Source organism: Coffea arabica, chromosome 9c (genome assembly GCF_036785885.1).
Source record: "Coffea arabica cultivar ET-39 chromosome 9c, Coffea Arabica ET-39 HiFi, whole genome shotgun sequence".
NCBI lineage: Eukaryota > Viridiplantae > Streptophyta > Magnoliopsida > Gentianales > Rubiaceae > Coffea > Coffea arabica.
Genome location: NC_092326.1, coordinates 27,083,466 through 27,110,082, shown reverse-complemented (window position 1 = coordinate 27,110,082; position 26,617 = coordinate 27,083,466). Strand labels below are relative to the sequence as shown.

The window sequence follows — 26,617 nt, the reverse complement described above, 5'->3', positions numbered from 1 at the left end:
GGTTAGAAAATAATATTCGGAACAAACGGGCCATTAGATATTTAAATAAGTTCGAAATGGAATTTAAAATAATAAATTTCTGCGAGTCCTCACAGGAGTCTAGTATTTATTCCTCGTTAACCTTTCTTAATCTACTATTGATCATTCTTAACTCCCCAAGATAAATGCACTCTCGAATAGAATATCACCTTAAAACACATGTACTCATTATTCCTCACTTAAACGAACCTTCGAAAATTAAATTTACTAACAGGACGTTTTAAAAACATAAGGAAGACATTGTTTCATATGAATGGATTTAGAATGGTTGAAATAAATTATTTAGAGAAAATAGGTGAATAAATATTTAAATAGACCAATAATACTCGATAATAAAAAAAATAAGAAATTTTTCGGGTCCTCACAAATGATGAATGCCGTGGAATTTGCTCCTACTATCATGTTAGTTAAACAAGATATTTATCATTAAACTATTTTATATTTGGCAATAGGTAATGGTTGCAGATTATAATAGGTTGCTAATTTTTATTAACGAGGTGCTGCAATACGGTGAGCCATCCATGTAAAGTAGGTTTACACTAATGATGTCGGAAAAATTAACTCAAAAAGTAATAGCTTACAACGTTTGGGAATGAAAGCCAAAATTATGGAGAAGTTGACATAGAGGTCCTAGCGATTTTAGTCATCTAAAAGAGAGAGATTGAAGTTGGTTGGAGTCTTCTAACCATGGTTGGGAAACATGTAGTTGAGTAGTGTTGTCGGACCATTGATTAAAAATTCAATACATGTGCCTGACATCCAAGTATGCATTGCGGGAAACTGGAGGATTACTCTCCTAGAGAGGAGCCGGGTTCGGAAACCTATGGTTAAAGCCATGGCGGCCCCTCCCGCCACCCCTCCCACGATAGCAATAGACACCCGAAATTTCCCGCTGCTCCCCTTATTCGGTGACTTGGTGTTTGACACCAGGGAATTGGGATCCACCGCAATGCCAGGATTGGTACCGGCAAGATTGCCTTCGGAGCTATTCAGTTTGAACAATTCTAAGCCATTCAAGATTGCATCGGCATATTTTGGCTTGACGTCAAGATTTGGGTGGAGAGCAAGAAACAGGTCTTGCTTGTTCCGGCGACCATCTGGTGGGTTTGAAACATACACGATGTAGTCTCTGAAAATCGAGATTCCAGGGTCATGTGCCCAATATATAATATCAGCCTCTGGCTCAGCTGTTCTATTATTAATGAATATTGTGAACACCCGTTGGTTCTCCTTTGTAATCAAATCAGGATTGATCTCACAAAAATGCAACCTCAGGAGATAAAGAAACCCAGAATCAACGGGAAAGATCCAGCTCAAGTTGAAGCTGGTGCTAAACTGGCCCATTGCCCTTGCGGTAGCATAAACTATCGGGGGCGCGGCATAATTTGGGGTTTGCGGAGTGTACTTGATAGCAATTTCATTATTGCTCAATGGATTTCCTCGATCTCCGCCCCAGATGAACTTGTCATCGGAAGCCCATTCTCGGAACATCCCACTATCATATACCGGAGAAACATCATTTCCTCCAACATTGAGCCTGTAAAGAGCTTCGAAGGCAGTCTTGTTCTGATCAAACTCGAACTGAACATTGGGACAATTCACGAACTTAAGGGGATTAGCGTACATGTCATGGTTACCCATGTAGAGGTCGTCCGGGGTTGAAACAACTTCAATTCCATTAACGAACGCGTAGGAATTCATAGAGGGCAAAAAGTTAACCTTGAGGAATTGATTCATACCCTGAACATTGATGATGAATTCTTTAATGAGGGAGGCAGGTGCGAATTTCTTGGCAGAAACTATAAGAAATGCGTTAAAGTTGCTGAGCAGGGTGTAGTTATTAGCCGTGACAGTGAAGAAAGATTCAGATGTATTGAGGCCACTGGAGTAGGAGGACGGGTAGAAGTAAAGGCGGAGGAACTTTTCGCCGGGGGAGACTGGAAAGGTATAAGAGAATTGAGATCGAATGATACGGGCAGTTAGAAAAGGGATTTGGGTGACTGAGGAATGTTGTTCGGTTGCTGTGTCTGCTAATGAAATATTTGCAACGTCGTTCGGCAAGAATTTTGAGCCCACATCGCCTTCCCAGTGTCGGCCATCGGTTGAAGTTGCGTTTGAGGATGAGCCACAGTTGATCAGAATATAATCTGTGGGCGTGTAAGGTGGAGTGTCACTGGAAGTGATGGTGAACAACAGACTGAAGTGGAAGGAGAGGTATACAAGAAGAGTAAACATTGGAACAAAATTAAGTGGGAAAAATTGCTAACTCAATATTTTTATGGAATGATTGCTAGTTGCATCATTGAAGACAAAATAAGAAGCTGGCGTAGGATTGGGATTTGCTGCTAATTCAAAGTCGTTTGGCATTTATTAAGTAGGTGAGGCCGCGGATTGTTGGTCCCGGACAATTAAGCGAGGATGGCAGTCTCGCTGTGAAGTCTTGCGTGGACTTGCCAAGTTGGAAAAGTCCAAGTCGTCGGACTGATTCAAATTATACTTTCTTCCGATGCTTCAAGTTGGAGAAGCAAGCTGGTGGTTGTGTTATGTGACTGAGGTTGATCCAATTTGTGCTCTTCAAGGCTCCTTTTTTCCTTTATGGTAACAATAATATTTGTATAATCTAATCTATCCTATTCTACGAGGAAAAGAAATCTAAAGAGGCCGTGTAATTAAAAGAGTGTTCCGACATCTCTTTTGAATTTTTTTTTTTGCTGCAATTGGGATTTGAATAGACCAAAGAGATGTTCTAACACTTTCTTTAAATTTTTTTTGCTACAGATGAAATTCGAACTCTCACTTACAATCCAAAAAAAGGATTTTCTTGTGGCCACCGAGACAAAGTTCAGTGGACTCAGCGTTACTCTTCAAGGCCTCGTGGAAGTTCCCTAGTTTCAATGCTGGAAGATGTGGTCTCTAGGGGAGATGTCATTTTCACCTCCTCCGGCAACAAGGACATCAACATGGTTAGCCACATGAATGAAGAAGATGAAAAACAATGCTATTATTTGCCACGTTGGCCACTAGTGCTAAAAGCTACCTAGCAAAACTAGGGGGAAGTCAACCTTCCGTGTGGTTGATCAAAGCTGCACAAGCAGATGCTCAGGCAATCAACTCTGAGTATAATCAAATACGAGAATGAGCACAAGTTTATGTTTCAAGTCAATCAATGACATTCCCACAATAGTTAAGATAGACCAGGCACTCCCTAAAATGGGAGCTCTCTCTCTAAGTAGAGAATCCTCTCTCCAGTGTGGGAGACAAAAAAGTTTCAAACTTTCAAACAATCAAATTTCAAACTTCAAAACCCAACACTCAAACTTCAAAACACAAGATCCAATACCGTAGCAAATACCGCCAAATCCAATATTTTCAAGAAATCCAAAATACAATTTCCAAATAATCTAGCAACACACAAAACAAATAGTATTAGATCTAAACTGTTACTGGAAGCTGTCTCAGCAGAAGGATGCAAGTCGGTACTCTGTTCCCAGTATTGAATGCAGGAGCTTTGATATTGTCGGTCATGGGGTCATAAAGTAGCTTAGCTCCACTTTGGCTTTTAAAGCTTTTGGCTTTCTGGGCCTTTTCTTCTACTTTTTTTTGTTTTTTCTTTCTTTCACTCTCTTCTTTTACTTCTGCTTATAAACTATGTTATCTTGTGGTTAACTCAGATTGCTCTGACTCCTATAGATCCAAAAGGTAGCAAACCTGGTATTAGCAGCTGCAATTGACACAGGCACCACTTAGAAGCACGGCAGTATGGCGGCGACACTCACAAAGGCGTTCCAACGGTTTGACCTAAGCAACAAAGAAATGGCAGGAATAGACTTAGAGACAGAGGATGTGCTAGAGAGAGTTGAGGAATGTAAGTTGAGCTTGGTAGGAAGGATTATGGGTGAGAAAGTTCCAAACTTTACAGGGGTAAAAAACTACACATCACACATGTGGGGCTACCCCAGGAACCTACACGTTGTGGAACTCGGCCCCAGTGTCTTCCAGTTTAACTTTGCAGAGGACAAAGACAAGGATAAAGCCATGAATGGAAGACCATGGGTTATTGATAACCAACTGCTTGTCATAAAACCATGGGCTCCAGATATAGAGAAAAGTACAGAAGTGTTCCATGTATCTCACATGTGGATACAAGTGTGGAATCTCCCAATCCACTGGTTGAGTAAAGCAGTGGAATTTAAGCTCGAACAAATGTTCTCTGCCATTAGAGAAATTATCATCCCACCAAGAGGAGGAAAGGAGGGGAGACATATGAAAATCCTGGAGGAAATAGATATATCATAACCATTGGCAAGGGGTACCACTGTCAAGTTCAATGGGAACCCAATCTGGGTTGAGTTTAGATATGAAAAATGCCCAGATTTCTGCTACAAATGTGGAATAATAGGGCATGGAGATAAAACATGCAAAGCAACTGTGGAAAATGAGCATAACTAGAGAGAAGACTAGTACGGGGCATGGATGAGGGCAGGGCATATCATGGCCTCTCCTTTAAGGGCCAATAGATCATTAGAAGGAAGCATGATAGGGAGGATAGATGCACAAAAGTGACAAGTAAGTATGATACAGGAGAGAGAAGGGGTGGGAGATCAGAAAAGTAGGACAGAGATTAGCCTAGAGAATAGGGGAGGGGATATGACAAAAAAGGAAAAGAGTAAGGAGCAATAAGAGGAGAAGAATTCAAAAAAAGATGGAGGAAAAATAAAAAATATTGAGGGAGTAGAAAGAGAAGAGGGAGCTAGTGGAGGTAAGGAGGGGAAAGAGATGAGTGTTAAAAGGGGTGAAATAGAACAAAGGCACCAACAGGGGGATGAAAACAAAAAAGAGCTTGTAGTAGTCCAGGTGATGGACACGGATGACTGTGAAAAAAGAAGTAGACTGAGTAACAATGAGGGACAAAGGGCGCAGGAGAATCAACAACATGTGGTGGAAGAAAAAGATAGAACTAAAAAGGGAGGAATGCAGTCGAAAAGAAGGCCAAGAGTCACAAGGAAACCTATGACTGATGTTACAAACGAAATAGGAAGTTCCAGAATGAGAGGGAAGAGGTAATTAGCAAGTGATGCTCAGGGAGGTAGTATGATGGAGATTGACGAAGTGGAGGAGCAAAAACCAAAAATGCTGAAACTGGATGTGATACTACGAACACAACAAGGGGCGATGGAGGCAAGCCCAGAGAAGTCTCCACAGTGTAAATGGGAGTCATGGCGTGGAACTGTTGAGGTACCGAGAGCCCCTTGACAGTTCCCCAACTCAAGGAGGTCATATGCCTCCACTCTCCAATGGTAGTATTTCTATCAGAAACAAAAAATGAATAAAGAGTTATGGATGTTGTCATGAAGCAAATACAGTTTGACAAAAATGTTGTAGTAGAACCAGAAGGTAGAGCTGGTGGTCTAGCCATGTTTTGGAAGCAGGAGGCAGAAGTCCGAGGGATCTATACTTTGGAATGTTCAATTGAGATTAAAATTATTGATGAGGATGTAAGGGAAGAATGGTGGTATATTGGATTCTATGCTAGTACAGATGATGTAATCAGAAGGGGTCAATGGGAGTTTTTGAAGGAAAGAATGAAGGTATGGGGGGATAAATCGATGATGATTAGAGACTTCAATGATATCATATCAAATGAAGAAAAATTGGGGAGGGGGGGTAGAACAAGAAGTGAGCGCAGGTTTAGGAACTTCAGGAACTTCATATAGAGAACTGGGGTGGTAGATATACATTTTGAAGGAAACCCTTGGACTTGGAGCAACCAATGGGAAAATGAAGGGGAGATAAAACAAAGGTTCGATAGATGCTTGAGTAGTACAGGTTGGTTCCAAATGTTCGGGGAGGCAATTTGCAAGCATGTGGAAAATGAGGCCTCTGATCATGCAATGTTGGTACTGACTACTATACCCGAGCTAAAGAAAATGAGGAAAAGATTTGTGTTTGATAAAAAATGGGCCCAAAACCAAGAGGTAGAAGTGGTAGTAAAAACTGTTTGGGAAAAACCACAGGTGGGCTCAAGGATGTTCAAAATTACTAGGAAAATCAGAGAGTGCTGGATAGCCCTGTTAAGTTGGAATAGATTGCATAAACAAAACACTGCAATACAGATCAAGGAGATTAAAGAGAAGATATAGGAGCTCAACGAGTCAAACGATAAAGGAAAAAGAGGGAGGATGGTGGAAATGAAACTAAAATTGAGCAGTGCCTACAAAGCTGAGGAATTATTCTAGGCACAAAAGGCACGGAGTAGATGGCCCAAGGAAGGAGACAAGAACACAGCGTACTTCCATGCTGGCGCGAAAACAAGAAGGAAAAGGAATAAAATAACCAACTTGCAGAAAGGAAATGGCGAATGGTGTACGGATAATCAACAAATCATCCAGGAGATTTGCAGGTACTATGAAGAAATGTACACAACATCTCAGCCAAAAAATATAGAAGAAGTGCTAGAAGGGGTGCCTGTATCAATTACAAGTAGGCTAAACCAAAGTTTGATACAACCAGTGGAGGAAAAGGAGGTTAAAGCAGCTGTGTTCTCCATGCACCCAAACAAAGCACCTGGACCTGATGGTATGACACCTTTATTTTTTCAAAGATATTGGCATACTATCAAAAATGATGTGGTGTCTGCTATCCAACGTTTTTTGAGTAATGGCCATCTTTTGAAGAGCATAAATGAGACTAGTATAACCCTCATTCCAAAGGTAGATAATCCTATCTCTCTGCCAAATTATAGGCCAATTAGTCTCTGTAATGTGCTCTATAGAATCATTGCAAAAATTCTGGCCAACGGAATAAAAAGAGTTATTGCCTTATGTATTAGCTCTTCCAAGTCAGCCTTTGTACCTAGTAGACAGATTGTGGATAATATCATTTTGGCCCATGAAATCATGCATTTTATAAAAAGCAAAACGAAGGGTAATACTGCTTTTATGATCCTAAAGCTTGACATGTCAAAGGCTTATGATTGTGTGGAGTGGAAATTTGTGGGTAGAATGATGCTAAAAATGGGTTTTTGTCCTATTTTTGTAAGATGGATTATGAATTGCATGTCTTCAGTGACGTATTCGTTTAATGTTAATGGGGAAAGGGTAGGATATGTTAAGCCTAGTAGAGGTATTAGACAAGGGGATCCCTTATCTCCCTACCTCTTTTTGTTCTGTTCAGAAGGTTTGTCCAATCTCATGGAAAAGGCAATTGAAAATAGGAAGATCACAGGACTCAAAGTGAGTAGAAATGGACCTATACTTTCCCATTTATTCTTTGCAGATGACTCATTGTTTTGCTGTAAGGCACACCCACAGGAAGCTAGTGTCATGAAAGGGATCCTTGCAAAATATGAACTAGCCTCAGGCCAGTGCATAAACTATGACAAGTCTGCAGCTTATTTTAGTAGGAATTGCAGTAGACAACAAAGGAGGCAGACCTGTGAGCAGATGAACAATATGTGACAGCTCCACCTCCCCCTAAGGCGAACCAAAGGGTTCGGCGGACCGCCTGCCCAGCTCTCGCCGGGACTCAGTTATACCTCAATCAATTCCAAAATAAAATCACAAGAATGAAACATAATAACAATCCAAAACCTAGAGTAACCTTATGTACATTTCTATCTCAAAAGGAGTACAGACTCAAATATACAAAGGTTCTCAATTCATCATACATCCAACCCGTGCCAAGCGCTAGGGTGAGAACCATTACAAAATAAAAAAAACTAGTCTAGGCTAATCTCTACCGAGCTCTCGTCCTTGCTCGCCTTCCCCTGTTAAGGAAAACAAAACTAAAGGGATGAGCTAAAAGCTCAATGAGGTTCCGAATACATAATCAAACAATCAATTCAATACATTAAACATAGAGTATCAATAATTCAAGAAACATTTACAATGGAAAGTAATAGTAACACATTCATTAAAAGGATACGGGCTCACAGGGAGCCAATTGTTCGTTCGTTCGTTCGTTCTCTTGCCATTCCCCTTATTCCTCCGATCATTTTAAAAAAATGCATTTTGTAAGTAAAACCCTCGTTCGTTCGTTCATTTCATTTCACCCCCATCCGGATGTTGGCCAGACTCCACCCGACAACAAGGTAATACTCGGGTATACCAACGTTCACACCCAGGGTCACCATATTGCCCGACCGAGTCCGCTTTTGGCTCGAGTCGATCGGTAACGAAGGGCAGGGCCCAATTCAGCCAAAAGGCTTACATCATGCACAACTAATGTATCAATCATTAAATCATTGAAAATTTCACGTTTCATTTAGGTCAAGTGCGATAAAATACACGCTCGCCTAGAAAACTCGTTTTGGAAATCCTTGAAAACACTTCACACATTATCAAACAACAACAACAAGTCATGAAGTCAAGGAGAATATAACAAACAAGGAACACTCACCTATTTAAGCAAAATAACGTCCAAAGTTTCCTTCCGGATAATACTCTCAATCACCAAGGAACCCTAATAATCAAACAAACACATTATGCTTCAACCATCAAAGATGTAAGTGAGTCAAAGACAAGTCGAATACATACTAGTACAAAGTATAAATATGGTTTTAGTAGTGAAAAGAGTACATTGAAACCAAAGGACATAAGTAAAATATTTGTAAAACTTAGACTCACTTGTAAAACTTTAAAATCGCTATTTGAGTCAAAGTGGCAAAGAAAACATAAATTGTGACGCCCCCACTTCTCCCTAAGGCGCACCAAAGGGTATCCGCGGAACGCCTGCCTAGCTCTCGCCAGGACTCAAGCAATAAACGTTCAAGCTTAAGGCGATACTAGATACCACAATCAAATTAGTGCAAATACATATAGTGCGGAAACGTTCATGTTTAACAATATCCATACAGTTCTCAGAGTCACATCACAAGGTACCTATCACTTGCCACCCGCACGTCGTGCGTTCATAATACAACTTAAATTCCAAAATATACACCCCATATATCCGAATGATACATTAAACTTCCAAAAGTACAATCATAAAGGGGTCGAGCCAAAATACACTTGAAACCCTAAAACACAATATATCTAAAAGGAGATTTCTCCGCGTTAACTCCATTTCCAGTCCTGTTAAGGAAAACAAATCTACAGGGTGAGCAAAACGCTCGTGATGCCAAGGACACACATGCAAGCACATTGTTCAAATAGCAATCTCAACTTTATTAAATAAAACCGTGATATTTCAATAAAGTACCATTTGAGCAGGAAAAATAATCAGAAACAATTCAAGGATATAGTAGCTCTCAGGAGCTAAGTTCCACTCGCTCTGCCGTTGTCATTCGTATACCTTCCCGCATTGACCCTCCTGTCAACCGGGTCGGTATTTCCATTTCCGTAGGTCACCACTTACTTCCCTCCGTCCACCGTACACCCCAAGGGCCCACAAGTCTATTTTTAGGGCGATAGTCGACGAGTATGCCAAGCAAGACCTCTTATTAGGTCGAGCTTATAATCTCATGGCTCGCCCAAGTTCCCGACCAAGCCCATTGCCGGCTCGAGTTCAAGGTCGGCCTATGAGTTTGGGCGTCCCCCATTCATTTGAAAGTCGAGGAGGTTCACTCCAACGACATATGTAACCATTACATAGCATTGCATTTCATTCATTCATTCAATACATTTCATTCATTCATTTGAAATCAGAACGGATGCGATAAAGTACACACCCGCCCTTATTTTTTTAAAATCTCTAATAATTACCACAATTAAGCAAGTATCAAAGATTCACACACTTGACACTCACCGAGCAATTTAATAAAGATTATTCGCTGGAGTTCAAGTGTCCACGGTGAGATCCTCTTGAAGGTCTCCTTGTGTGCCTGGCAGTTAATGGTGGATAATTACTCAAGTATCTCAATTATCAAGTAAGATTGTACATTAGTACAATCTAACGAATATTTCACAAAAATGAACCTCAATTACTCGTAAATCGAGATTCAACTTGCGTTTTATTAAGTACAATATTAATTGAGTTTTTATCATGAAAATCGAGGGCAAAACGTTTGAATAATGCTAAGAAAATTAAGAGTTTTTGGAAAAACTCCTTTGCCGTGAAAATTGAAAAATTCAATTTTGTTATGAATCTTTGAAAATTCGTATCTCTCCCGATATAAGTCCAAAATTGGAAAACTTTATACCGTTGGAAACCTTTTGGAAAGTGTTAAAAGTTCTTAGAAGACACTTTTCCATGAATCGAAGTGGAAAGTGCTCAAAAATGGGCTTGAAGGTGCAGACTCGTTTACAAGGCAGAATTAAGTTGGATTTCGGCCAACTTTGAAAATTCGGCACGATTTACACGTTGCAAACCAGCCTTTGAAATTTATAACTCAAATAGAGTTGCAAGTGAGGTTTATAGCAAAGTAAGCGGATCAAGAATCGGAGTTTTGGGTACCGAGATACGGTAGCTCAAAGTTGGGAAATTTCGAGACTGGAGAAGAATTTTCCAGATTTGAACCTCCAACACTAGAAATTTAATTAGGTATCGAAACGAACTTGGATTGATACCAAAATTGGGAGTATTTCAATACTATATGGAAGGTATATCTCTGTCAAATTTCAGGGAAAAATACCCTCGGGAAGGTAGTTAACTAATCATCCAAAGTTTCGGAAAATTTCTAAGGCAATCTGCCTTTTGACTTTCTTTTCCCCAATTCAAATCGTTTAACCAAGAAAGCTATCCAACCATGGTTAATTTGTGAAATAATGGTCTAAGATACAACCATGATACCTTTGGTAATGGTTTAGCATCGAAATTTCAATTAATAAGATCACTCACGGTTTTTGTCCAAAACCAGCCCAAATATTACGTTTTTCCAAAACAGGGCAGTCCTCTTATTTTGGTCACAACTCAGTCAATTTAGCTTGGAATTGAGCATGGTTTATGGCGTTGGAAAATACATTCATAGGAATAAAAGTTCACAGAAGGAAATGTTTTGAAATTCGGCAAGCAACCAGCTCAAAATTGAGCCTCAAGTTGCTGCTTCTACAAGCCATTCCAGCAAATCCGAGAGACAGGACAGCTAACTTAAAACGAGTGGTTCGGCTCACTCACAAAGAATCAGAACGTGCATTTTATACCAAATTAAAGCCAGGAATGTCTAGTTTCAAACGCCACTGACAGCACATGATTTCGACATCCGAGGACAGAGTTATAGCCGAAATACTACCACTGGTCAGAATCATACGCGAACAGTTTTCCAGATTTGCTAGTTTCTCAAAAGAATTCATTTGCCCATCCAAACGTCAATGTTTTCCAATGAAAATTTTTACACATATCATATAACATATAAACATCAGGTTCATGCCAATAAATCACCAAAAATGGGCCTGATCATGGCCGAACAAAACAGGGGTAGTTTCGGAAAATTTTTGCTTCTTGCACCCAATGAAGTTTCTATCAATTACACACCATTTATCCATCATTTTAACCACTAAACCAACAATATATCCACCATTAATCATCAAATCAGCAACAACCCGAGTGTGGGAATTCCTAGAGCCCACTTTTCAAATTTCCAACAATATCAAGTCACCCATACACATGCAAGTACTTAGAGATGCATATCTACTACTATAAATCAAGTTTAAGGTGATGGATCATGTTATACCTTCTTAGTGTACCAAATCAGAATTTTTGGCCCTCAAAATGCTCCAAGAAACCGTGATTTCCAGCACCCTTTTGCAGCTCAAAATGATCTCCTAGTGTTAAGCTAAGTATGGTGCAAGTTTGGTTGAATTTGGAGATGTTTTGGTGGTGATTTGGGTAAGAAATTTTTGGAACAATGGAGTTGGAGAGGGAGGAAGAGCTGGTCGGCTGTCTTGGGTAGAGGAGAGAGAGTGTGATCAGATTTTTAAGCTTCCAAGAGAAGACATTAACTTGTGGCCTCAAATCACCCATTAGTCAACTCACATTAGGGTGCGTTTGGCGCGATTAGAGCTCGATTTTCTCGCGCGTTTGGTTCACTAGTGCACTAAACCTCCAATGCATTTATATTCCTGTAAATATTATTCACTCTTAATTGTCCCAAAATAAGGGTCTAAAGTCCCTCAAATAAAGTCGCGCGTGTGAAAACGCGTACCGACAATTTTAACGTTATAACGCGAACTTCCGATAAATTCATATAACGATTGCACTACTAACTATCACTTGAATATTTATTCATACGATTACCTATTTTAGGACCATGGTACAAGTCTCCAATATTCCAAGCTTATTGTGCTCCTACGCGGATAAAATCCCCAAGCACTATTCACTATTTTTACTAAACGCGCTCCAGGAAATTAATTTTTGAAACGAGTCACTTTAAAAATATAACGAAGTTATATTATCATGCATTTAGGTCTAATAAGACTAGAAAATATTACTCGTGGCAAAAATCCAATTAAATAATTTATTAAGCCATAAATTAGGCTTTAAAAATAATAGTTTTTACGAGTCCTCACATGAGTCGAGTATTAACTCCTCAAACCTCCAATAATTTGTATCCATGCATCTTTTGGAAAACTATCCACGCGTGAGTAGTATACGCTCACTTAAAACTTATTCACCTTTAATTCTCGATTAACTTTTCTTAATCTGCTATTGTCCGTTCTTAATTTCCCAGGAGAATCATACTTTCGAATATAATATCACCTCGAAACACTCGTGTTCACTATTTCTCGCCTAACCAATCCTTCCGAAAATTGAAGTTGTTAACGGGACACTTTCAAAACATAATGAAGACATTATTCCATACGAATGGATTTAAAATGGTCGTAATAAATTATTTGGGGAAAACAGGTGGATAAATACTTAATTAAACCATTAATATTTGATAAAATAAGAAATTTTTTTTCGGGTCTTCACATCCTCCCCTCCTTAACAGAATTTCGTCCTCGAAATTCACACCTGAGGAAATATCATTCCCCTCATGGTTAAGCCTATCAGATCGATCACCAACTTACGTTCTTCCAACTTATGCTTGACAGATTCCATTCTTTCGACTAGCAATCAAACCCATTTTTTTTTTTTAATAGGCGTTTCAACTTCCGAGTTATAGAGCAACTTAATTGGCCTCATGTCTACCTCGTATAGGCAATATCTTAACTTCTTTAAGGCAAATATTGTAGTTATTTACTCTCAATTAGGAGTTGGCTACTTCCTCTCATAATATTTTAACTTCCTAGAGGCATATACAAACACCTTTTCATGTTTTATTAATATACATTCTAAACCATCCTTTGAGTCATCTGTAAAAAGCACAAAATTACCCCCTACACATGTACACCGATTAACATTCTTCATTTCAAGATTTTCCCTTACATTTAGAACCTCAAATGGTTTGCCAAGTCTTGCACTCTTATAAAAATCCTTGATAAACCAAAGGTAGTATTCGGGTAACTCCGAGAATTCCAAATTTCAATATGCTTTTCTGGTCGTTTTCTCTTATACAATCTTTCATTTTAGTTGAGTCAATAATAATTCCTTCTTTAGATACTGTATAACCTAGAAAGGTTATCTCTTCCAATCGAACTCACAGTTATTGAACTTAACAAAAGTTGGCATTCTCTCGAGGTTCGTAAAATTACCATCAAGTGTCTCTCATGACCTTCTCAACACTAGAGTATATCGATATATCATCAATAAATGCCTCCACCGATTTGTCCAAATACGATTTAACTCCGATACCTTGGGTCCATAAATACTTCTAGTGCATCTGTCAACTCGAAGGGTGTACCGAAAATTTTAGAGTGTCCATGTCTTAATTTGAAAGCGGTATTAACCACATTAGTTCCTAGGGTTCCCAAATGGGTAATATCTCTTCTTTAAATCCAACTTAAATAGGATCACGGCTCCTTACAAATTATTGAATTCTTATCCATGTAAGAAAAATGGTGGTTGCTCTTAATGGTCACATCGCTCCAGACTCCATAATCTATCAATACATAGCTTCTAGCCTTCATTCCAAATACGATATCTAGTCCTTAATCGTTATGCACATTGAATCCATTAATTATTTCCTTTCACTAACTCAATTTCACCGATTTTAATATCTCAAATTGGCATTTTAATCATTGAATTCCATTTCAACACTAAGTCCTCACTTCGATCCCGATCTCTAGTCACTATCAAGATCTCAGGTGGTCTATATTCTCAAGCAAAATCTCGATCACATCCAATACCATTCGTGTCTTATTATAATTCTAAGGGCGTGGAACAGGATTTAAATATACGTGTAAGTCATAAAAACAATTAAAAGCGAAGTAAATTTTCATGAGTCATAATGATCATAATAATTACATCCAGTTGGAAGAGGTTTATGAACTCCTCTCAAAAGGAAAAGGAGAAACGATAGGATTGTAGCAAAACATGTCAAGTTGCCAGGATACAAAACAACAAAAGACTTTTTCTCTTTTTTTTTTTTTAAAGATCACAACCTCTAAAGGTGCTAGCCTAGTCTAGGGTAAAACTACAACCTCTATTCCTCGAGTGAAGTCAAACCATCTCAATCTGTGGAACCTTCACTACTAGGACCCCGTTCATAGCCATTAGCACTAATTACTCCCATCTGGCACTTAATCGCTTTGCGGTGGACCTAGTTGGCTATTGAGTACTTCCTCTTTTTAAAAGTTTTAGGGCAATTTGAAATCCTATGCTTGGTACTACCGCACCCCAGACACTTTCCTTGCTTCATCCAGCACTCGGCCTCAACGTGGTTAACCTTGCCACAGTATCCACAATGTGCATGAGAAGTGGCGGCTTGGCCAGTTCGAGGCTTTTCTTTGCTTTTCTTCTCTAATCCTACATTTTGGCGTAGTAATTCAATTTTCTCTGCATATTCTTGTTTCCACCGTCCTTCCCAGTAGTCAGCTAATTTCCTTTGAAATTCTACCTCGTTTCGAAGAAGGTTCAATTCTTTACGCATTTCTTCCAAAGTTGTCATCTTACCAGTTGGCTTAAGTCAAATGCTAACCTGTCAGGCAAATCGAAGGATCAAAAGAGTAGCCATGCATAATGGAAGTTCGAGCCAGATTACTCTTTCATTCTTTTGTTTATAGGTCACCCCGAAATATAAATCTTAGTTATTCTCTGCCGAACATGGGTGACAATAACTTGTGGCCTCAAATCACCCATTAGTCAACTCACATTAGGGTGCGTTTGGCGCGATTAGAGCTCGATTTTCTCGCGCGTTTGGTTCACTAGTGCACTGAACCTCCAATGCATTTATATTCCTGTAAATATTATTCACTCTTAATTGTCCCAAAATAAGGGTCTAAAGTCCCTCAAATAAAGTCGCGCGTGTGAAAACGCGTACCGACAATTTTAACGTTATAACGCGAACTTCCGATAAATTCATATAACGATTGCACTACTAACTATCACTTGAATATTTATTCATACGATTACCTATTTTAGGACCATGGTACAAGTCTCCAATATTCCAAGTTTATTGTGCTCCTACGCGGATAAAATCCCCAAGCACTATTCACTATTTTTACTAAACGCGCTCCAGGAAATTAATTTTTGAAACGAGTCACTTTAAAAATATAACGAAGTTATATTATCATGCATTTAGGTCTAATAAGACTAGAAAATATTCCTCGTGGCAAAAATCCAATTAAATAATTTATTAAGCCATAAATTAGGCTTTAAAAATAATAGTTTTTACGAGTCCTCACATGAGTCGAGTATTAACTCCTCAAACCTCCAATAATTTGTATCCATGCATCTTTTGGAAAACTATCCACGCGTGAGTAGTATACGCTCACTTAAAATTTATTCACCTTTAATTCTCGATTAACTTTTGTTAATCTGCTATTGTCCGTTCTTAATTTCCCAGGAGAATCATACTTTCGAATATAATATCACCTCGAAACACTCGTGTTCACTATTTCTCGCCTAACCAATCCTTCCGAAAATTGAAGTTGTTAACGGGACACTTTCAAAACATAATGAAGACATTATTCCATACGAATGGATTTAAAATGGTCGTAATAAATTATTTGGGGAAAACAGGTGGATAAATACTTAATTAAACCATTAATATTCGATAAAATAAGAAATTTTTTTTCGGGTCTTCACATAAATACCCTAGATGGTTCATGTGGTATTCGCTTTCAAACCTTACTCAAGTCGCAAGTATATCGAGCTAGTTCTCGAGTGTAAATTTGGGCAGCACGCCCTTTGTGTTTACCTATTTTCCGTCCATTTATGGCTTCATTCTTTTCTTCAATCAAACCCAAAGTCATATACAAAATCATCTCATTTCAATAGCCCCATTCCATAGGCTCCAAGTCATACAAGTACAAAATCAAGCTAGAAGCATATGCGGAAATGAAGGTTGAGTCAAGAAACAAAAGACAGATTTGATGTTGTTTTCCATAACAGACACAACCGAAGCTGCGCTTATCGGATTGGGGTGAAATTTACACCATTTTGAAGCTAAGGAAGAGAGCTACAACTTTTATGAAGGCCACCGAGTCCAGTTCTTAGTGTATCTAGGTCAAAATTTGAAATTACTGAACCAGAATCGCACAAACAGGTCAGTTAACCGTGCCATGTTTAAATGACAATAACTAAGGCTACTGAAGTCCAATCGAGGTGATTCCAGGGGTGTTGGAAAGCTAAGAAATAGTAATACAACTTTTGTGTTTTGGCTAAAGGCTAATTCAGTACACATCAAGGTGAACAGACACGGTTAGTGTTGTGAAATATCAAAATTGTCCACTGGACTAAACCTATGAGAGTCAGGGGTATTTTTATCTTTTCACAAGCTACGTTGCTCCGATTGAGCTGAAATTTTGTAGGAAATCATAAAATATCATTCTATACAACTTTCATGTTTTGTGCTAAGCCTAATTTAGCCTCTAACATGATGAAATGGAACCAGACAGAACTGAAGCTAAATTTTCCAGAAATCTGGAATTTTTGTTATTTCAAGCTATAATTCACATTTTCACCTTGAAACGACCACTACTATCACCTTCACAAGATCATATACCATATATATACATCATACCACACCCAAGCCACAAGAAACCCTAACTCAAAAATCATCCATCTAATCATCAAAATCACTTGAAACAAGCATCACAAGCACAATACCGACATTAATACCCAACTTAGTCATGATTAATAGAGAAAGAATGGTTGATCAGCCATTATACCTCAAGACACAAGGTTGCAAGGATGATCCTTCACGTCTCCTTGAAATTCTTGGTTCCTTAAGCTTCCCAAGCTTCCAACTAGTGATCAATCGATTTAGTTTTTCTTGGTTGCACTCAAAAGGTTGGATTCAAGGTAGAAGATTGAACTCTCTTCACTCTCTTGCTTCTTCTTGCTCTCAGCCAAAAATAGAAAAAAATGAGGGAAAATGAACTCAAATGGAAGATAAGAAGGTGAGACTTTGGCTTGGTCAAGAAACCATAGGTGGTTGACACTTGTCACCACCAAAGCCTTCCAAATTTCTCTTTATTTTCCTTGCATTTTGGGCCACATATTTCGATCACATGGCTGAGGATGAGGGGGGATATTTTGCAAAAATATCAAGGGTATGTGGTGGGTTCAATCGGTAGTGATTGATACCCGTCGGTTTGAGCCGATTTTTCTTAATCACGTATACTAGGGTTTTACCTTCTAATCACTAACTTATTATTATCACTTCTAATCATATAATATTTCCTCATCCAAAAGTCACTCTTAGCTACTAAATTTGATCCTCATTCGGTACTGAATAATCATACTACGGAAAAACGTGAAAACCCTAATTCGCTCTAACTTGAAAATCGACAACGAAAACCCTTACTTCTATATTCATTTACACTTATTGTGGTGTAATTGGGTAGTAGGGCTATTATAAAATCATAGGTTCCAAATAAAAGGGGATTTTTAAGAAAAATGTGAGGAGTTTTACAATCCCATAAATTGAATTTAGGGTTTCGGTTAAAATATGAGAAATTTGAAAAACGGTCAGTCACAAGTGAAACTAGGGTTTTGATTAGACATTTAGAGTTTATAGTCTTTTAAAATAAAACAAGGTTTTAAATCAAATCCAAAGAAATAACTTTAGTTTCTTCTTTAAAACAAAATAATGTTTTTAAATAAAAATAAACTAAAGAAACCGTAATATCCTCTTTGAGACTAAACAAAAGATGATCCTAAATGTTGGGGTATCACACAATATCAAAGAGGCGAACAATGGCAAGTGCTTGGGACTCCCCCTTGTGATAACAGGATCAAAGAAGGAGGTTTTTGCCTACATTGTTAATAAAGCAAGATCCAAAATGCAAGGATGTAAGCACAATCTACTCAGCTACGCAACGAAAGAGGTACTCCTCAAGTCGATTGTTATGGCATTACCTACTTACACAATGTCATGCTGCAGGTTGCCTAAAGGACTGTGTGCAGAAATATGTGGTTACATGGCAAAATTCTGGAGAGGCCAAAATGAAGAGGAAAGGAAGATGCAATGGATAAGTTGGGAAAAAATCACACAAGTGAAGGGGAATGGAGGCCTAGGCTTTAGGGACTTACAGCATTTTAACAGTGCTCTATTAGCAAAGAAGCTATGGAGGATACTACTGCAACCAGACTTATTAGTAAGTAAGGTGCTAGGAGCAAAATACGAAATATCACAGACAAGCTGGGATGGAGAAGCTCCAAAAAACGCATCTTGGTTATGGAGAAGTATAGCCAGTTCTAGTTCGGTATTGAAAAAAGGAATGTGGCAAAGAGTGGGTGATAGAACTTCTATCAACATATGGAGGGATAAGTGGATCATGGCATCACCAACAGGGAAGATAGCAACACAGAAACCTCTAGCTTGTAGGATGCAAGTAGTGGCAGATTTGATAAAAGAAAAAAAATGGAATAAGGAACTGATCGAGAAAACTTTCTCAGAGGAGGAAGCTTCACAAATCTTGCAAATGCCTCTGAGTTTGTTTACCAGGAAAGACACGGTCTACTGGAAATACTCAAAGTCAGGAGTATACACAGTGAAATCAGGATATGCAATAGAAAAGGAGAAGGTAAGGAAAAGAAGCAAGGAAATGCAGAGAGGGGAAGGAACTAGCTATACACGGAATTCGGAAAAGATTTGGAAGAGTTTGTGGGGTTTGAAGATGAAACAAAAGATCAAGCATTTTATATGGAGATTCCTACACAACAGCATTCCTGTGAATGAACTGATACACAGAAGAACAGGAAAGGGATGTCCTTTGTGTAAATATTGTGGGGAAGGGGAGGAAACAGTGGAACATATGATCTTTTTTCTGTAAAATGGCTGAACCAATAACAAAACTGGCCCCAATACAGTGGGATGGATTATTACAATGGAGGTCAAATTTTTGGAGGTGGTGGGAAGGTATATTACAGGCAAGGAAAAGAGCAAGAGGAGATGATCACATTGCACTCACAGCAAACATCATCTGGCAACTATGGAAAGCAAGAAATGCTCTCCAGTATGAAGGGAAGCATATAGATCACATGGCTGTACTAGGAACTGCACACAATGAATGGCTGGAATTTCAAGAGGAGCAGATAGAACATGAGGCAAAGCATAGGATAGGAACGAGCCACCAACTGCACAAACATCAATGGAGGCCACCAGACACAGGGGTAGTGTGAATCAACACCGATGCTGCTATTCCTATTAATTTAGCACGAGCGGGGCTAGGAATGGTAGCGAGAGATAGTCATGGGAACCTTGTAGAAGCAAGAGGTATCAAGAAGTATAGCAGGTGTGGAGCTGAAATAGAAGAGGCAGATGCAATCCGACAAGGACTGGTAATGGCCAAGAAAGCTGGATGGCGAGAAGTAGAGGTGCAATCTGATTGCAAAGCTGCCATTGAAATAATCTGCACGGAAGTTAGGGAGGAAACACCAATTGGCACCATAATGGAAGATATCAAACAATTGAGTGGCATGTTCTAGTGATGTACTTTTTCTTTTGTGTATATAGATGGAAATAGATGTGCTCATCAAATGGCACAATTTGCAACTAAGCTTGTTTCCAATGTGATATGGAAACACCGTTTCCCTCTGTGGCTCAAAGAGAGCATACAGGAGGACAATAGGGCAAATGTCCACTTTTGTACTTAATAGCTTGTACTATCAAGTTCACTCAATATATAAAGAGAATGCCGTTTGACAAAAAAAAAGTCAATCAATGACAATTTGTTTTATTATATAATTATGGTGCTAAAGTGAGCCAAGAAGAAATGTTGAAATACCACTAAGGCCAATTTGGGGTGTATCACAAGCATATATATTATTGTAGATAATTCCTAGACCCCAAGATCTATAAACCTTAAACATAATCTACTAATGGTGCTGTGTTACTTGTATGTTGATATTAACTGCAATAGAAACTTATCATGTGAAATGAACCAATGGCTGAAAAATATATTTGTGATGCAAAAAAAAAAAAAATTTTGCAAATAATGATTATCCAAACAATCCAAACACACATTGATCCAAATCATCATTTGGATAGTAGATTATTTGAAAAAATTTATCTACACTAATACTGTAACATTTTTTGTGATTTAATGTATGTAAGATAAAAAGGTAATTAAAAATTGTGTTTACGATGCAAGTAGAACAAAATTTGAAATTTTTTTTTGCAATTCTTGATAGCCAAGCCAAACAGGCCCAATTATCTATCATTTAATAACGTTATTTTTATAACACATCAGGAGATGCTACCAAAATAATTCAATAATTTGCTATATAAAATTAATTTAGAAATGATTTGCTTTACAATATATTAATGGGTATTCTATGAACCCTAAGCTCCAAATGTAAAATAAACTTGACTTGTAAGATAAACTTGACTCTTTCTCTCTCTCTCTCTCGCTCTCTAAAAATGCCATCATTCAATTATAATATTTGTAGAAGACAAACAAGGACATGGTTAGCAATTGTAATGTTTTCAGAAGCAAAAAATAAATAAAAAATAAATCTTGTATCTACCTTGTATATAAGAAAAAGGTCAATTTACCGTAGAAACCCATCTTTTTGACACATGTATTGTCTATATTTTTGACGAGTGGTAGTTTTCATTTTTAGTTGAATTTTTGCTCCACTATTTTTTTTGGCTAGTCAAAAATCATAAATATCACTCCTCCTAATTCTTCTCTTCTTCTTTTTTCTGCCTCTGCTTTCAACCCTCATCTCCCTCTTTTTTGTTCATCTTTCCTTTTTCCCCTTCAAATTTTTTCCTTATAATTAATTATACTAAGATTATTTTCTTACTATTTTTTTAGGTGATTATTGTAAACTACGGAGAGGTATCGCAACAATCAACTGATTTATTCTGTTATTTTTTCCTCCATCAATTTTAACTCTTTAAGCCAGTGTTTTGTTTTTTCCCTTCTTTTTTCCATTCATCCTAATTTTTCTCTACATTTCCTCCTTCCACTCAGTCGATGCATTTTTTCCTTTTTCCTCCAGAATTAACTGAATGTATTTTTTTTCTTATACGAAAATAGTTGTTTCTATTCTTCCTTTGTTCGAAAATCATGATTTATAATCATCTCTATATATTTTTTTAAAGAGAAACATAGGCAATAGATCTTTTACCACCATTACTCTTATTGTCTGCTATGTTCCATTATTTTTTCCATTTCACGCTGCCAAATATGGATTTAATTTTTTTTTCGTTAGCTATATTTTATTTAACCTTTAACCTTTTTCTTTTTTTTGCCCCTTTATTCAGTTACCATGGTGTATTTTTTTTATTTTAGTTTGATTCCCTTGATATTCATTAACCTTCCATTATTTTAGTTCGGCAAGTTGATTCTCCTTTTGTGAGGTTTGTTTTAAATCTTAATGCAAAATTTGTATTTTGCAATTATGATGTTGTAGTTCCTTTTCAATGTATAATTGAATCTTGCACTTTTTTAGTAATTCTTTGGTACTGAATTTTTGTCCCCTTTTTATGCATTGAAAAGCCTTCTGTTTGAATTTCTTGCGAGTTTTGTTGTGAATTTGTAAGATGGAAGTTTTTACCCAATGGTGTCTTTTTTGAGAAAGAAATAGTGGTGAAATTTTATGTATTTGTAATTATAATAGCTTGATATTTGAGCTTTATGAAGCATATATATATATTTTTCGAAAACGTCTACTGATGTTATTGAGGAAACTACGAAGTTACATTATTGGAAGCCTGCCCCCTCCGACCTATACTCAGCCTAGCAAGGAGGGGGATACCGACCCCCGCACCGCGTGAGCCGAATATAAGGGTACTGGTTTGCATCTAACTGGACAAAACCTCTCACTCGTCTAGGTAAAGTGGCAGCTTCGTAGGTCCTCGACCGATGTGTAGTGGAAGTATGTTTCACTAATTCATCCGCCACAGCGTTGGTCTCCCTGTAGCTATGTTCTAGCATAAATTCCCCTCGAGATAACACCTCGTGTATTTGACGAACAAGAGAGTCAAGTTTCCAAGGTGTAGAAACTATTTGTTACACTATCTTGAGCAGCTGTTCTGAGTCCATGTGGACTATTACCTTGACCAGGCCGAGAGAGACACACAAAAGGAGACCCTCCAGGAGAGCTCTGGATTCCGTTTCCATATTCGTGCAAAAGCTGTAGTAGGCGGAGAAAGCCGCTATTACCTGGCCGTGATGATCTTGGACTACACCTCCTCCATCGGAGTGTCCAAGGTTCCCAAGGGATGATCCGTCAACATTCAATTTACTGTAGAGATATGGCGGCGAGGACCATACCAGAGGGATACACTTCAGTGATTTTGGCGTCTTAAAGGTAGGTAGAAGACCCAACCACACTATGTATCATCGTTCGCACATGCAAATGGATGAGCTACTCCTATGGCATTGAGGTGCCATACAATTTGTTGGCATATGTGAGGCGGCCGTAAGAAAACATTCTCATAGACGGCCTGGTTCCTTGCCTTCCAGAGCTCCCAACAAATTAGGATCAGTAGGAGATGGGCCAATACAGCTGTCAGAGAGTTGTTAGATACCAGGATCCACCATCCTTGTAGTGTCTCTATCAGTGTGTCTGCCACGCCTCTAACCCCTAGCATGCACTAGAAATAACTCCAAACCTGTCGAGCCATGCAGCAATGGACAAAGTAGTGCTAAAGTGTCTCTGAACTAGGACAAAAGGAACACTTGGAGGTCAGATGCAAGCCGAACTGTTGTAGCTTGTCCGGGAAAGGGAGCCAGCCATTTAGGAGGCGCCACATGAAGATCGAGATTTTGAGTGGAATACGCCAATTCCATAAGAGAATAAATTCTAATGGATTTGGCTGAGTTCTATTCATCTTAAACATTCATGAAACGGAAGGAGAAAAAAGTATAAACAAAGGTACAGTAGCAATAGTCATTAAAGTAATCATTAGATTGATGATAAGTAGTGTATTTGCTGTGGTATTTGATTGTTCTAGCTTTGCCACTTTAAAGAATTCCATGATTTTCTCGAGTGGCTTGATGAAGCCATTCTTTTGGCACCACTACTTCACTTTTAACTAGCAAACTAATCACTAAAAAAAACTGTTACTGATTTTTGGAAAGTTTCTATACACACTAGCGAAGGAAAGTTTTTGAGTTTGTTGTATACTTTATATGTTTTAGAACCTCAGATTTCTAAACATATGTTCATTACTTGTTCCAGTTGTTGTTGCTGCACTTATTCTCTTTACATTTATATGCCTTTGAGTTTCAGTAATTATTAGTAGCTTTTAATATTTTTCATTCTTTTACTAATACAACCTCACAAGAGGCAAGAAGGGTATAAATGGAACAATATTATTGTCTCACTTTTCAAAGACTTTTTTAATGGTACTTTCTCTAACATGGGCTGAATTTGCTATTAAAATGTTAAGTTTAGGGGAGGTTAGTGCTATTTTTGAAACTTTAGAAGAGGTGAGTGCAACCATTAAAAACCTCAGGGGAGGTTTCTGCAATTATCCCATGTAATAATTAGATTGAAGAGTAGAAGTGTAAAGCCAAGGATAGGAAACTACACGATTGCAGTATTCAAAAGATGTGAAACGAGCAGTACTTCTATTGATGGTAATCACTTGTGCCGTGGGGCAATACACGTTTCGCTATAGCGCCTCAACAATGTCCAGATAATTGCACCTTGTGCTAGAATCCAGATAGGAAATATCATCGTTTTTCGGTCTTGAACGAATACAAACGTCCCCTACTTGAAACTTGCACTATTCCTGTGAATAAACAGTGGCATATGCAACAAAATACTTCAACTTTTTGCACAAAAAATCTACTCTAATGAAGGCTTCCAGCCCATAAAATGGATTAGCAAACCAAAACCAAGAAAATATTTTTAACACTTTCGAAAAAATGTACTCCAATTGCCGAGGAGTTCTTAGTCTAGTGGTTAAAGTTGAGATTGCATAATTTAAAGATCGTGAGTTCAAATTCCCATCCGTTTCCACATTTTAAGTCCCATCCTTTCTCAGTTAATTTTGTTTTGAGCAAATGGAAGAATATGTCACCAAACTATTATCGATCATGTGTTTTTGCCATTAAACTTTTTTTGGCCAAAAATGTCACTGAACTTTTAAATTCTTCTCTTTTCTACCATTCCATCTAATTTTCAAGTTAAGGTAGACAGAATGCTTGGCAACCGATCTGGACTTCTTATTTTTTAGGGGCAAATTGGTCTCATCACCTTTAGCACGATATGAAAAGGAAGGAAAGTAAAGTTGTAGCTATAGGTGGCAAACAAACCTATTTAACCAAATTTATCCATATCCGTCCATAAATAGCTGGATATGGTATCTTAAGTTTTTACATATGGGTATAAATGGGTTACCCTGTGAGGATCCGAATTTTTCCTTACTTTTAATTCTATTTTATTGGCTTATTTAATTATTTACTCACCCGTTTTCTCCCAATAATTTATGTCAACCATTTTAAAACCATTTACATGGAATACTGTCCCACTTATATTTTAAAATGTCTCGTTAGCAAATTTAATTTTTCGAAGGCTTGTTTATTAAGAAATAGTGAATACACGTTTTACAAGGCAATATTTGAATTGAGAGTGCAATTGTGACGGCCCCACCTCCCCCTAGGGCGTACCCCAGGGTTCGGCGGGCCGCCTGCCCGGCTCTCGCCGGTACTCAGTCGTTCACTAAAGTCCTCAAATGAATTACAAGAATAAACCTCAAATATACATCACATGGTCCACAAATATACATCCAAGTCTCCAATAATTACATGTCACAAATGCAGCGGAAACTAATTCCCAACTATACATCAAATGATTCCAAATCCAAAACTGTACGGGTTATAGGTCATCCATTCACGTGAATAAGCACAACAAGTCCTGCCTTCACCTTGAGCCCTGTAGAGGGGAATAAAATATTTTTGGGGTGAGCAAGAAGCTCAGCGAGTAACCAGAAAATCAGTAATCAAATCGGTTTAACAATATTTCTTTTCAATGATGTCATAAATCAAATGATAAGTCCAGAAATGATTACAGCATTTACAAAACATTAAATATGGAGTATCAATAATTCAAGAAACATGTACAATGGAAAGCGATAGTAACATTCATGAAAAGGATACGTTCATTTTTTTATAAATAATCCCTCGTTCATCTTTTTTTTTTTTTCCGGACGTTGGCCGGTCTCCACCCATCCGGACGTAGCCGGACTCCACCCATCCGGACGTAGCCGGACTACAAGGTAATACTCGAGTATACCAAATTCACCCAGGGTCACCATATCGCCCGACCGAGTCCGCTTCTGGTTCGAGTCGATCGGTAACGAAGGGCAGGGACCAATTCAGCTAAACGGCTTACATTCATGCGCAACTAGCATTTAATCATTAATCATTGAAAATTTCATATTTATTTAGGTCGAGTGCGATAAAGTACACACTCGCCTAGAAAACTCGTTTTAACAATCATCGAAAGCACTTAACACGTTATCAATCAATAATAACAAGCCAATAAGTCAAGAATTACAGCAAACAAGGAACACTCATATGCAAGCACGCATGATATGCAAGAAAACAGTTCAAGAGTAACTTTGGAAACAGTTTAAAGGTAAATAATGCAAGAAAACAGTTCAAAAGTAACTTTGGAAACAGTTCAAAAGTAAATAATGCAGGAAACGGTTCATAAATAACTTTAGAAATAGTTTGAGGTCACTCACCTCCATGGCTCAGAAACCATCCATCATATATCATTGTCTTGCTCAAATCGAAGTCTTAGATCACAAATTCAATGCAATCAAACCCTTTAAAACTTCGGACAGCACTTCCCCTAAATTTGCTTACTTTCCCAGCCATCATGGCTTCATTATATCTTCAGCCAGTCCCAAAGGTACACATACAACAACAAGTTCATCCAATAGCCATTCAGCAAGCTCCAAGTAATACGAGTACAATTCAAGCTAGGGAGAAGTTCGGAAATGAAAGTTAAGCTCAAAATCAGAAAAACAGTTTTGGACGTCATTTTACGGTAATGGTACCAAAGGCGCTACGATTGTCAGATGAAGGTGCAAGACCCACTGTTTCGAAGCTAAGAGACAGGGCTACAATATTACAGAAGGTCACTCAACCCAGTTTCGAGTGTAACCAGGTCAAAAATGCAAGAA

At 38.2% G+C, this 26,617-nt stretch overlaps 2 protein-coding genes across 2 annotated transcripts; one reads left to right on the top strand and one right to left on the bottom strand.

Moving 5' to 3' along the window:
* Positions 1-498: 498 nt before the first annotated feature.
* LOC113722183 (receptor-like protein kinase FERONIA) lies at positions 499-2,358 on the bottom strand. Its single transcript, XM_027245669.2, has one exon. The coding sequence runs from the start codon at positions 2,272-2,274 to the stop codon at positions 721-723; it is 1,554 nt and encodes a 517-aa protein (XP_027101470.1). The 5' UTR covers positions 2,275-2,358; the 3' UTR covers positions 499-720.
* A 1,440-nt stretch (positions 2,359-3,798) lies between these two features.
* LOC113720728 (uncharacterized) lies at positions 3,799-4,335 on the top strand. The gene has a single exon (XM_027245667.1). It carries the CDS (start codon positions 3,799-3,801, stop codon positions 4,333-4,335), a length of 537 nt encoding a protein of 178 aa, XP_027101468.1.
* The last annotated feature ends 22,282 nt before the right edge of the window (positions 4,336-26,617 follow it).

What these genes read in the sequence shown, in the direction of transcription:
- LOC113722183 (XM_027245669.2), bottom strand. Translation starts at nt 2,274, where the DNA reads ATGTTTACTCTTCTTGTATACCTCTCCTTCCACTTCAGTCTGTTGTTC.
- LOC113720728 (XM_027245667.1), top strand. Translation starts at nt 3,799, where the DNA reads ATGGCGGCGACACTCACAAAGGCGTTCCAACGGTTTGACCTAAGCAAC.